Genomic DNA, 14477 nt, shown 5'->3' with positions numbered 1-14477 from the left:
TTATTAGCCTTTTAATTCCAGATTTGTTTTTACTGAATTCAAATTGGTTTCATTGGTCAGAATATTGAAGATAGGAGTTGGGATGTCTTGTTGAAGTTGTACAAGGCATTGGTAAGGCCACACTTGGGATACTGTGTACAGTTCTGGTCACCCTATTATAGAAAAGATGTTATTAACCTTGAAAGAGTGCAAAAAAAATTTATTAGGATGCTACTGGGACTTGGTGGTTTGAGTTATAAGGAAAGGCTTGATAGACTGATAGATTGGGACTTTTTCTCTCTGGAGTATAGGAGACTTAGGGTGATCTTAGAGAGGTCTATAAAGTAAAAAAAAATTATTAGTTACAAGTAGGCTTACATTCATACTGTAATGAAATTACTGTGAAAATCCCCTTGTCGCCACACTCCCGTGCCTGTTCAGCTACACCGAGGGAGAATTTAGCACAGCTAATTCACCTAACCTGCACATCTTTGGACTGTGGGAGGAAACCGGAACACCCAGAGGAAACCCACACAGACACAGGAAGAATGTGCAAACTCCACACAGACAGTGACCTAAGCTGGGAATAGAACCAAGATCACTGGAGCTGTGAGGCAGCAGTGCTAACCATTGTGCCACCCCAATAACGAGGGGCATAGATCAGCTAGTCAACATCTTTTCCCAAAGGTAGGGGAGTCTAAAACTAGAGGGCATAGGTTTAAGGTGAGAAGGGAGAGATACAAAAGTGCCAGATGTAGTAGTAGAGGCGGATACAATTTTGTCTTTTAAAAAGCATTTAGATTGTTACATGGATAAAATGGGTATAGAGGAATATGGGCCAAGCATAGGCAATTGGGATGAGTTTAGTAGTAAAAACTGGATGGCATGGACAACTTGGGCTGAAGGGCCTGTTTCCATTCTGTAAACCTCTATGACTCTATAAATATCACCATCTGCCATTGTGTGATTTGAGCCCGGGTCCCCAGATCTTGCCCGGGGCCTCTGGATTGTTACCGCAATATCATTACACCATCCTCCCCTCAATTAATAAATCTGGCACATAACTATTTTCAGTGATGGTCACCATGACAACTATCATTGATGGTTGTAAAAAACCCACCTGGTTCACTAATGTCCTTTAGGGAAGGAAGTCTGCCGTCCTTACCCTGTCTGGTCTACTTGTGACTCCAGAGCCACAGTAGTGTGGTTGACTCTCAACTGCCCTCTGAAATGGCCTAGCAAGCCACTCAGTTCAAGGGCAACTAGGGATGGGTAACAAATGCTGGCCCAGCCAGGAATACCCACATCCCGTGAACTCCAAATAAAAATCTCCCTTGGGCTGGGAAAGGATAGAGAACAACAACTTGCATTTATATAGCACCTTTAACCCATTAAAACTTCCCATGGAATGTGATTCAACTCTGAGCCAACTAAAGCAAGTATTAAGATCAAGATATTAGTCAAAGAGATGGGTTTTAAGAAGTGTCTTAAAGGAAGAAAATGCGATGAAGAAGTTTAGGGAGAGAACATAGAACATAGAACATTACAGCGCAGAACAGGCCCTTCGGCCCACGATGTTGCGCCGACCAGTTAAAAAACAATGACCCTCTAACCTAAACCAATCCCTTTCCATCCATAAACCTATCCATGGATCTCTTAAACGCCCCCAAACTAGGCACATTTACAACTGCAGCAGGCAGGGCATTCCAATCCCTCACCACCCTCTGGGTAAAGAACCTACCCCTGACATCCATCCTATAACTACCCCCCCTTAATTTAAAGCCATGCCCCCTCGTGCTAGCTTTCTCCATCCGAGGAAAAAGGCTATCACTGTCCACCCTATCTAAACCTCTAATCATCTTATATGTCTCAATAAGATCCCCTCTTAGCCGCCTTCTTTCTAACGAAAACAACCCCAAATCCCTCAGTCTCTCCTCATAGGACCTCCCCTCCATACCAGGCAACATCCTGGTAAACCTCCTCTGCACCTTCTCCAAAGCCTCCACATCCTTCCTATAATGTGGGGACCAGAACTGCACACAATACTCCAAGTGCGGCCGCACCAGAGTTGTGTACAGTTGCAACATGACGCTGCGACTCCTAAATTCAATCCCACTACCAATAAAGACACCGTATGCCTTCTTAACAACCTTATCTACTTGATTCCCAACTTTCAGGGATCTATGTACACATACACCTAGATCCCTCTGTTCATCCAGACTAGAATTCTAGAGGGAACATATCCTGTTGGCGTTTTATAAATTCCATAGAATAACTACAGTGCAGAAGAGGCCATTCGGCCCATCAAGTCTGCTCCAGCAGCCCAGGCCCTCTTCCCCTATCTATCCATATGATCCAACACATTTCCCATGGCTAATCCCCCTCATCGATATATCTTGGATCACCAAAGGGCAATTTAGCATGGCCAATGCAACTAACCCGCACATCTTTTGGATTGTGGGAGGAAACCCATGCAGACACGAGGAGAATTTGCAAACTCTGTACAGACAGTGACTCAAGGGTCCCTGGCACTATGAGACAGCAGTGCTAACCACCATGCCTGGGACACACCCAGCCAGTGTTTGAACACTGGGGATACTGGTCTTCCTCCTTCCTACAAGAACAGAAAATTCCGCAATTTTGGCAGCAGCTGTAGGGATAGGAAACAGAGTGAATCTTTTGAGTTCATATGACTCTTCATCAGAACTAAAGAAAGGCAGAAATAGCTCTCAGGCCTCAACATCGAGTGCAACAACTTTAGACTGTGACCATCTTAAATCTCCGCTTTCTGATATCCATACATCATTGTCTCAATCCAATAGCCCTGCCTTCCCAACTCCTCAGATTTGATTTGATTTATTATTGTCACATGTATAAGCATACAGTGGAAGATATTGTTTCTTGCACGCTATACAGACAAAGCATACTGTTCATAAAGAAGAAAAGGAGAGAGTGCAGAATGTAGTGTTACAGTCATAGCTAGGCTGTAGAGAAAGATCAACTTAGTGCAGGTAGGGTCCATTCAAAAGTCTGACAGCAGCAGGGCAGAAGCTGTTCCAAAGTGGTTGGTATATGTTCTCAGAATTTTGTATCTTTTTCCTGAAGGAAGAAGGTGGAAGAGAGAATGTCTGGAAGTGCATGGGGTCCTTAATTATGCTGGCTGCTTTGTCAAGGCAGCAGGAAGTATAGACAGAGTCAATGGATAGGAGGTTGGTTTGAGTGATGGATTGGGCTACATTCATGACTTTTTGTAGTTTCTTGTGGTCTTGGACAGAGCAGGAGCCATACCAAGCTGTGATACAACCAGAAAGAGTGCTTTCTATGGCACACCTGTAAAAATTGGTGAGAGTCGTAGCTGACATACCAAATTTCCTTAGTCTTCTGAGAAAGTTGAAGCATTGGTGAGCTTTCTTAAATATTGTGTCGGCATGGGAGGACCAGGACAGGTTGTTTGTGATCTGGACACCTAAAAACCTGAAGCTCTCGACCCTTTCTACTTTGTCCCCGTTGATGTAGACCAATTCCAGCTTCCACAGTATTTTACTTATTCCTCACTCTCAGTTTGGTCAGAATGGGATTCTAATGTCTCATTACTTCTCAATCCGGAGAAAGATTCCAATGAAATCCTGGACACCACGAGCTGTGGAGGTTTCTTGTAAGAAGTCTCACAACACCAGGTTAAAGTCCAACAGGTTTATTTGGCAGCAAATGCCACTAGCTTTCAGAGCTCTGACCCTTCATCATATGAGTGGGGAGTTCTGATCACAAACAGGGCATATAAAGGGACACATTCAGTTTACAGAATACTGATTAGAATGCAAGTCTTTACAGCTAATCAAGTCTTAAAGATGCAGACAATGTGAGTGGAGATAGCATTAAGCATAGGTAAAAGAGATGTGGATTGTCTCCAGACAGGACAGTAAGTGAGGTGTTACAAGCCCAGGCAAGTCGTGGGGGTTACAGATAGTGTGACATGAACCCAAGGTCCCAGTTGAGGCTGTCCTCATGTATGCAGAACTTGGCTATCAGTCTCTGATCTTCGGATAAGCGTTCTCCAAGGTGGCCTTCACGACACACGACAGCGCAGTCGCTGAGAAGAGACTGGAGACTGAAGTGTTCCCCAACAGGAAGGGAACAGTCTTGCCCAGTGATTGTCGAGTGGTATTTGTCCATCCGTTTTTGTAGCATCTGCATGGTCTTCCCAATGTACCATGCTTCTGGACATCCTTTCCTGCAGCGTATCAGATAGACAATGTTGGCCGAGTTGCAAGAATATGTACCGTGTACTTGGTGGATGGTGTTCTCATGTGTGATGGTCACATGTGTGTCGATGATCCGGCACGTCTTGCAGAGATTGCTGAGGCAGGGTTGTGTGGTGTTGTGGTCATTGTTCTCCTGAAGGCTGGGTAGTTTGCTGCATAAAATGGTCTGTTTGAGGTTGTGCGGTTGTTTGAAGGCAAGAAGTGGGGGTGTGGGGATGGCCCTGGCGAGATGTTCATCTTCATCAATGACATATTGAAGGCTCTGGAGAAGATGTCGTAGCTTCTCTGCTACTGGACGATGAAGGATACTCTGTCCTCTGTGTCCCGTGTTTGTCTTTTGAGGAAGTCGGTGCAGTTTTTTGCTATGGCGTGTCGGAACTGTCAATTGATGAGTCGAGCACTATATCCTGTTCTAATGAGGGTGACTTTTAGCGTCTGGAGGTGTCCGTTGCGATGATCCTGAGCGGATCCTGTATATAGGGAGGGCTTGTCCGTAGGAAATGGCTTCTTTAATGTGTTTAGAATGGAAGCTAGTCTCCCACATGACTCCCATAGTCTGAGAGACCTGCATTGGGTGTATTGGCCAATGCGCCGGAGTGTAGCAACTAGGGGAATTTCATAGTAACTTCATTGCAGTGCTAATGTAAGCCTCATTTGTGACTAATAAATAAACTTTAATATTCTCTCTCATTCTCTTTCAGAGTAAATCCTGGAAGAAAATTAAGAACATGGTTCACTGGTCGCCCTTTGTAATGTCCTTCAAGAAACGGTATCCATGGGTACAGCTAGCAGGACACGCTGGTAGGTTCAGGTCCAGTCTGTATTTCTGCTTCCAGGATTTCCACACACACGGAGTCCATTCAGAGATTGCTGAGACATCAGGAACCTGATGAATAATACTTCACGAGGCACTTTCCTCTCATTAGTTGCCAGATTCCCAGCCATTCAGAAACCATGCACTGACCCATGAACAAAGCTAATTATTTCACGCTGTTCACTCCCCACAGTTTAGGTTCATTCCTCTCGTGACTTTCTACTGGATAAAGTTTCACTCTCCAGTGCTGAGTCTGGAGCAGGGAGTGTATCTGAGCACCGAACAAAACACCACATGAGAGCCGGCAGGCCACTCCATCAGAGATAGATACAAACAGCGGGAAAACTTCCTCACTCCAGCTCAGACACACTGAGGTCAAACATTTTCCCCAATTACTGAAATTATCTCATCAGAAGCCAGATTATCTCATATTGATTATCTCATCCTAAACATCCCACCCTATACATCCCACCCTATACATTACCCCATCCTGTACACTATCCCATCCTGTACATTATCCCATCCTAAACATTACCCCATTCTATACACCCGACCCTATATGCCCCATCCTGTACATCCCAGCCTCTACATCCCACCCTATGCACTATTCCATCCTATACACCATCCCATCCTATACATTACTGGATCCTGTACACTATCCCATTCTATGCATTACCCCATCCTATACACTATCCCACCCGATTCATAATCCCATCCTATACTACCCCACCCTCTACATTATCCCATCCCATACATTATCTGACCCTATACATTACCACATCCTATAAACTATCCCATCCTATGCATTATTCCATCTTATACACTGTCCCATCCTATACATCCCATGTTATACATTTTCCAATGTTACACCTTAACCCATCCTGTACATTACCCCACCCCACGTTATCCCACCCTACACATTATCCCATCCTATACATTAAAAGTTTAAAAAGTTTTTATTTATTAGTCACAAGTAGGCTTCCATTAACACTGCAATGAAGTTACTGTGACAATCCCCCAGTCGCCACATTCCGGTGCCTACTCGGGTACACTGAGGGAGAAATTAGAATGGCCAATAACACCTAACCAACATGTCTTTCGGAGTGTGGGAGAAAACCGGAACATCCAGAGAAAACCCACGCAGATACGAGGAGACCATGCAGACACCACACGGACAATGATCCAAGCCAGGAATCAAACCCGGGTCCCTGGTGCTGTGAGGCAGCAGTGCTAACCACTGTGCCACCGTGCTGCCCACATTGTCCCTTCCTATATTTTATTTCATCCTACACATTATCCCATCCTATACATTGTCCCTTCCTGTACATTGTCCCGTCCTACACATTATCCCATCCTACACATTATCCCATCCTATACATTATCCTCTCCTATACATTATCCCATGCTGCACCATTGTCCCTGTCTCGTTTCTCAAAAGGCTGTTGGGAGAGTTTAAGGGTAATGTGTGATCCTGAGGAGATGATGTGGAGATGCCGACATTAGACTGGGGTAAGCACAGTAAGAAGTCTCACAACCCCAAGTTAAAGTCCAATGGGTTTATTTGGTAGCAAAAGCCACAAGCTTTCGGAGCACTGCTCCTTCATCAGGTGAGTGGGAGTCATGTTCACAAACAGGGCATATAAAAACACAAACTCAATTTACAGAATAATGGTTGGATTGCGAGTCTTTACAGGTAATCAAGTCTTAAAGGTACAGACAATGTGAGTGGAGAGAGAGTTAAGCACAGGTTAAAGAGATGGGTACTGTCTTCAGCCAGGACAGCAAGTGAGATTTTACAAGCCCAGGCAAGTCATGGGGGTTACAGATAGTGTGACATGAACCCAAGATCCCAGTTGAGGCCGTCCTCATGTGTGCGGAACTTGGCTATCAGTTTCTGCTCAGCGATTCTGCGTTGTTGTGTGTCGTGAAGGCCGCCTTGGAGAACGTTTACCCAAAGATCAGAGGCTGAATGCCCGTGACCACTGAAGAGTTCCCCAACAGGAAGAGAACACTGTTGCCTGGTGATTGTTGAGTGGTGTTCATTCATCCTAGCCTCAGGACTTGACTAGCTTTCAATTTCCTTTTCACCTGAACCTGGGTGTTCTGTGTGATACTTGGAGCAGAATCTACTGGTACAAAATTCAGGGGCTACAAGGGACAGCTGGATGTCCCTGTTGCAATAACATGGGAGAGTAGCAGAGGCCAGTGTGCCCACAATATGGTTTCTGTGTTCAGTGAGGCATGACTACCTTGAATCTCTGTTAATCATTCCCCTCTCAGCCCCCACCTCATAGCTTCCCACCAGATCGAGTTAAGGACCCTGTGAACATTCTCATGGGATAAATTTCCAATGCAAATCTATTCAAAACAATCACAGACTCTGGCAGAACAATCATTATCCGTTAATAAAGATTGAACCTGGTGATTTTCCTTTGACTCAGTTAAAGGGACAGTGTAGTACTGAAATGAAGACTGCAGTCTTCATCTCAAATGCTTCCCCTGTGAGAGTGTCTGTGTGAAGCAGATTCACTGAGATATCAGCTGGAAAGAGAGGACAGTGAGAGGGAGAAATTATGTCAAGGATTGTCTCATTACGTACACAGACTCTCCATATCTGCCTTGGTTGACCCAGGGATGAAACTGCACCACCATCCCCCGCCCCCCACCCGCCCCCCCCTCCACACACACACACACACGCACACACAAACACTGTGGTTGACTCGTAACTGCCCTCTGAAATGGGGCAAGCCACTTAATTCAAGGGTAACAGTACAGTACAGAAGGAGGCCATTCAGCCCATCAAGCTTGCACCGACAACAATCCTACCCCAGGCCTTACCCCCCATAATCCCACCTATTTACCCCTCTCATCCCTCTAACCTACACATCCCGGGGCACTAAGGGGCAATTTAGCACGGCCAGTCACCCTAACCAGCATGTCTTTCAGACTGTGGGAGGAAACTGGAATGCCCAGACCGGGATGGGTAAAACCTGGAGCGGGATGAGTAAAACCCGGAGTAGGATGGTTAAAACCCGGAGCGAGTTGTGTAAATCCCGGAGTGAACATAGAACATAGAACACTACAGCACAAACAGGCCCTTCGGCCCACAAGTTGCACCGATCACATCTATACCTACCAAGCCATAGAACTATCTGTAACTCCCAATCCCATTAGATCCCATATACTCATCCAGAAGTCTTTTAAAAGACCCCAGCGAGTTCACCTCTACCACCACCGACGGCAGCCAATTCCATTCACTCACCACCCTCTGAGTGAAAAACTTACCCCTAACATCTCCTCTGTACTTGCTTCCCAGCACCTTAAACCTTTGTCCTCTCGTAGCGACCATTTCAGCCCTGGGAAATAGCCTCTGAGAATCCACCCTATCCATTCCTTTCAACATTTTATAAACCTCTATCAGGTCGCTTCTCAACCTTCGTCTCTCCAGGGAGAAGAGACCTAGCTCCCTCAACCTATCTTCATAAGGCATGCCTCCCAATCCAGGCAACATCCTTGTAAATCTCCTCTGCACCCTCTCAATAGCTTCCACATCCTTCCTGTAGTGAGGTGACCAGAACTGCGCACAGTACTCCAAGTGGGGTCTGACAAGGGTCTTATAAAGTTGCAGCATTACCTCCCGACTCCTAAACTCAATCCCTCGATTAATGAAGGCCAGTACACCATACGCCTTCTTGACCACATCCTCCACCTGCGAGGCCGATTTAAGAGTCCTGTGGACCCGGACCCCAAGATCCTTCTGTTCTTCAACACAGCTAAGACTCCTAACCTTGATATTGTACTCCTGCATCCTGTTGGTCCTGCCAAAATGGACCACTACACATTTATCCGCGTTGAAGTCCATCTGCCACTTCTTCGCCCACTCTTGCATCCTATCTATGTCACGCTGCAACTTCTGATATCCTTCCAGACTACCCACTACACCACCAACCTTTGTATTGTCAGCGAACTTACTAACCCATCCCTCCACTTCCTCAACCAGGTCATTTATGAAAATGACAAACAGCAAGGGTCCTAGAACAGATCCCTGGGGCACTCCACTGGTGGCCGACCTCCATGCAGAAAAAGACCCATCCACAACCACTCTCTGCTTTCTGCAGGCAAGCCAGTTCTGGATCCACAAGGCAACAGCCCCTTGGATCCCATGCCCTCTCACCTTCTCAAGAAGTCTTGCATGGGGGACTTTATCAAATGCCTTGCTGAAGTCCATGTAAACCACGTCCACCACTCTTCCTTTGTCAATGTGTTCGGTCACATTTTCAAAGAACTCAACCAGGCTCGTAAGGCACGACCTGCCCTTGACAAAGCCGTGCTGACTATTCCTGATCATTCTAAACTTCTCTAAATGCTCATAAATCTTGTCCCTCAGAATCCTCTCCATCAACTTACTAACCACTGAGGTCAGACTCACCAGTCGGTAATTTCCCGGGCTATCCCTGTTCCCTTTCTTGAAAATAGGAACCACATCCGCAATCCTCCAATCCTCCAGGACCTCTCCCGTCTCCATCGACGATGCAAAGATCATCGCCAGGAGCTCTGCAATCACTTCCCTCACCTCTCACAGTAACCTGGGGTACATCCCATCCAGTCCTGGCGACTTATCTATCTTGATAGAATTTAAAAGTTCCAACACATCCTCTTTCTTAACATCCACATACTCAATCTTTTCAGTCTGCCACAAACCTGTAGTACAACCTACCAGATCACTTTCCACTCATTAAGCACCTCTGCCATTTCTTCCGGTTCCACACAGACTTTTCCCCCTTCACCTTTTATAGGTCCTATCCCTTCTCTTCTCATCCTTTTACTCTTCACACATTTGTAGAACGCCTTGGGATTCTCCTTAATTTTACCCGCCAAGGCCTTCTCATGCCCCCTTCTGGCTCTCCTAATTTCCTTTTTAAGCTCCTTTCCACAAGCCTTATACTCCTCTAGATCCTTAACATCTCTTAGCTCTCTGAACCTTTTATACGCCTTTCTTTTCTTCCTGACCAGGTTCACCACAACCTTCGTGCACCACAGCTCCCGCAACCTACCAAAACCTCCTTGTCTCATCAGAACGTTGTCGTGCAGAGCTCCAGTCAAACATTCCTTGAAAATCTGCCACCTTCCTTCAGTACTTTTCCCCAAGAACACCTCCTTCCAGTTTACTCATCCAATTGTCTGCCTGATGTCATCATATTTCCACTTACTCCAGACAAGCACCTTCGTAGCCTGCCTGATCCTATCTCTTTCCAATGCTATCGTGAAGGAGATAGAATTATGATCTCCATCCTCGAGATGCTCTCCCACCGAGAGATCCGACACCTGTCCTGGTTCATTAACCAGCGTAAAAAGTCTGACAACACCAGGTTTAAGTCCAACCGATTTATTTGATAGTAAACTCACTAGCTTTCGAGGTTACCCCCTTCGTCAAGTGAATGGAGAGTTCTGGCCTCAGACAGAGCATATAAAGCACAGTTTACAGATTACTGATTAGAATGCGAATCTTTACACCTAACCTGCTGTTCAAGTCTTAAAGTGGCTGACAATGTGAGTGGAAGGAGCACTGATCATAGGTTAAAGAGATGTGTATTGTCTCCAGACAGTACAGTAAGTGAGGTTTTGCAAACTCAGGCAAGTCACGGGGGTTACAGATAGTGCAACATGAACCCAAGATCCCTGTTGAGACCGTCCTCATGTGTGCGGAACTTGGCTATCAGTCTCTGCTCAGTGACTCTGCGCTGTTGTGTGTCATGAAGGCTGCCTTGGAGAATGCTTACCCGAAGGTCAGAGGCTATATGATGATATCGACAAATTCCACCCTGCCATCAGATTCACCATGGTCTATTCCCCAGAATCAGTTGCATTCTTGGACACATGCATCTCCATCAAGGATGGTCACCTCAGCACCTCACTGTACCACAAGCCCATAGACAACCTCACAATGCTCCACTTCTCCAGCTTCCACCCTAAACATGTTAAAGAAGCCATCCCCTATGGACAAGCCCTCCATATACACAGGATTTGCTCAGATGAGGAGGATCGTGACAGACACTTCCAGACGCTGAAAGATGCCCTCATAAGAACAGGATATGGCGCTCGACTCATAGATTGACAGTTCCGATGCGCCACAGCGAAAAACAGCACTGATCTCCTCAGAAGACAAACACAGGACACAGTGGACAGAGTACCCTTTGTCGTCCAGTACTTCCCCGGAGCTGAGAAGCTACAACATCTTCTCCAGAGTCTTCAACATATCATTGATGAAGACAAACATCTCGCCAGGGCCATCCCCACACCCCCACTTCTTGCCTTCAGACAACCACACAACCTCAAACAGACCATTGTTCGCAGCAAACTACCCAGCCTTCAGGAGAACAGTGACAACAATACCACACAACCCTGTCACAGCAACCTCTGCAAGATGTGCCAGATCATCAACATGGATACCATCATCACACATGAGAACACCATCCACCAGGTACACGGTAAATACTCTTGCAACTCAGCCAACGTTGTCTACCTGATACGTTGCAAGAAAGGATGTCCCAAAGCATGGTACATTGGGGAGACCGTGCAGACGCTACGACAACGGATGAATGAACATCGCTCGACAATCACCAGGCAAGACTGTTCCCTTCCTGTTGGCGAACACTTCAGTGGTCATGGGCATTCAGCCTCTGACCTTCGGGTAAGCATTCTCCAAGGCAGCCTTCACGACACACGACAGCGCAGAGTCGCTGAACAGAGACTGATAGCCAAGTTCTGCACACGTGAGGACGGTCTCAACAGGGATCTTGGGTTCATGTCGCACTATCTGTAACCCCCATGACTTGCCTGGGTTTGCAAAACCTCACTTACTGTACTGTCTGGAGACAATACACATCTTTGTAACCTGTGATCAGTGCTCCTTCCACTCACATTGTCGGCCACTTTAGGACTTGAACAGCAGGTTGGGTATAAAGATTCGCATTCTAATCAGTAATCTGTAAACTGTCTGTGCTTTATATGCTCTGTCTGAGGCCAGAACTCTCCATTCACCTGACAAAGGGGGTAACCTCGAAAGCTTGTGAGTTTACTATCAAATAAATCGGTTGGACTTAAACCTGGTGTTGTCAGACTTTTTACTGTGTTTACTCCAGTCCAACGCCGGCATACCCACATCATTAGCCAGCACCAGGTCAAGTACAGCCTCTCCTCTCGTAGGCTTATCCACGTGCTGTGTCAGGAAACCCTCCTGAACACACCTAACAAACTCCTCCCCATCCAAACCCCTTACCCTAGGGATATTCCAGTTGATGTTTGGGAAGTTAAAGTCTCCCATCACGACAACTCTGTTATTACTACATCTCTCTAGAATCTGTTTCCCTATCTGCATCTCAACTTCCCTGTCACTATTGGGCAGCCTATAGAAAACACCCAGCAAAGTTATCGACCCTTTGCTGTTCCTAACTTCCACCCACAGAGACTCTGTAGATAGTCCCTCCACGGCATCCTCCTTCTCTGCAGCCATGACACTGTCCCTGATCAACAGTGCCACTCCACCACCTCTTTTGCCCCCCTCCCTGAAGTGGGATGAGTAAAACCCGGAGCGGTTTGTGTAAATCCCGGAGCAGGATGGGTAAAGCCAGGAGTGGGATGGGTAAAAACCCGGAGCAGGATGGATAAAACCCGGAGCAGGATGGATAAAACCCAGAGCAGGATGGGTAAAACCTGGAGTGGGATGGGTAAAACCCAGAACTGGCTCAGTAAAATCCAGAGCGGTTTGGGTAAAACCCGGAGCGAGATAGGTAAAACCCGGAGCAGGATGAGTAAAACCCAGAGCGGTTTGGGTAAAACCCGGAGCAGTTTGGGTAAAACCCGGAGCGGGATGAGTAAAACCCGGAGCAGTTTGGGTAAAACCCGGAGCGGGATGGGTAAAACCCGGAGCGGGATGAGTAAAACCCGGAGCAGTTTGGGTAAAACCCGGAGTGAGTTGTGTGAATCCCAGAACCGGATGGGTAAAGTCCAGAGGGAGCTGGGTAAAACCCAGAGTGGGATGGATAAAATCCAGAGCAGGATGTATAAAACCCGGAACAGAATGGGTAAAACCCAGAACGGGTTAATTAAAACCTGGAGCAGGTTGGGAAAGCATTAAGGGATTAGTCAGGGTAGGGTGGAGGATTGGGAGGCATGTGCTGATCCCAGGGAACCACGCTGTTTGTAATCTCCATCCCTGCCCTCTCCAACACAGGTAGTTTCAAGGCTGGAGCGAATGGCAAGATCTTGAAGAAGTTCTGTGAGTGTGAGCGACGTTGCCTGGACCTCTTGATGGGTGACTCATTGCGCCCCTACGTGCCGGCTTACCACGGTGAGGTGGAGAAGGACGGTGAGAGGTACAACCAGATGGATGACCTTCTGGCCGAGTTTGACCTGCCATGTGTGATGGACTGTAAAATGGGAGTGAGGTGAGTTGCTTGGTCGCACAGGCCCCAGCGCGCTCTGTTCCGTCTCGCACACAAGCCCCAGTGCACTCTGTCCTGTCTCATGCACAGGCCCCAACGTGGTCTGCCTCGACTCATGTACAGGCCCCAGCGCACTCTGTCCTGTCTCACGCACAGGCCCCAGCGCGCTCTGTCCCATCTCGCGCACAGGCCCCAGCATGCTCTGTCCCATCTCGCGCACAGGCCCCAACGTGGTCTGCCTCGACTCATGTACAGGCCCCAGCGCACTCTGGCTCATCTCACACACAGGCCCCAGCGCGCTCTGTCCCATCTCGCGCACAGGCCCCAGCACACTCTGTCCCGTCTCGCGCACAGGCCCCAGCACGCTCTGTCCCGTCTCGTGCACAGGCCCCAGTGCGCTCTGTCCCGTCTCATGCACAGGCCCCAGCGCACTCTGTCCCGTCCCGCACACAGGCCCCAGTACACTCTGGCTCATCTTACACACAGGTCCCAGCGCGCTCTGTCCCATCTCGTGCACAGGCCCCAGTGCGCTCTGTCCCGTCTCGTGCACAGGCCCCAGTGCGCTCTGTCCCGTCTCGCTCACAGGCCCCAGCGCACTCTGTCCCGTCCCGCGCACAGGCCCCAGCACACTCTGGCTCATCTTGCACACAGGTCCCAGCGCGCTCTGTCCCGTCCCGCGCACAGGTCCCAGCGCGCTCTGTCCCATCTCGTGCACAGGCCCCAGTGCGCTCTGTCCCGTCTTGTGCACAGGCCCCAGTGCGCTCTGTCCCGTCTCGTGCACAGGCCCCAGCGCGCTCTGTCCCATCTCGCGCACAGGCCCCAGCGCGCTCTGTCCCATCTCGCGCACAGGCCCCAGTGCGCTCTGCCTCATCTCGCACACAGGCCCCAGCACGCTGCCTCAACTCACGCACAGGCCCCAGCGCACTCTGCCTTGCATCGCGCACAGGCCCCAGCGCACTCTGCCTTGCATCGTGCACA

The 14477-nt window shown here is 48.0% G+C and overlaps 1 protein-coding gene across 1 annotated transcript in view; it reads left to right on the top strand.

Moving 5' to 3' along the window:
• Nucleotides 1–14477, top strand: part of LOC145345570 (inositol-trisphosphate 3-kinase B-like) — a 135600-nt gene that overhangs the window by 93314 nt on the left and 27809 nt on the right. The window contains exons 2-3 of the mRNA XM_080193407.1: nt 4943–5046; nt 13293–13502. Of these exons, the coding sequence (XP_080049533.1) occupies nt 4943–5046; nt 13293–13502 (314 nt within the window). The remainder of the gene's footprint in view (nt 1–4942; nt 5047–13292; nt 13503–14477) is intronic.

The sequence above is a fragment of the Carcharhinus amblyrhynchos genome, chromosome 7 (assembly GCF_965287045.1).
Source record: "Carcharhinus amblyrhynchos chromosome 7, sCarAmb.v2.hapA, whole genome shotgun sequence".
NCBI lineage: Eukaryota > Metazoa > Chordata > Chondrichthyes > Carcharhiniformes > Carcharhinidae > Carcharhinus > Carcharhinus amblyrhynchos.
Note: the sequence above shows the minus strand (reverse complement) of the source record. Positions and strands in the feature narration are given on the sequence as shown.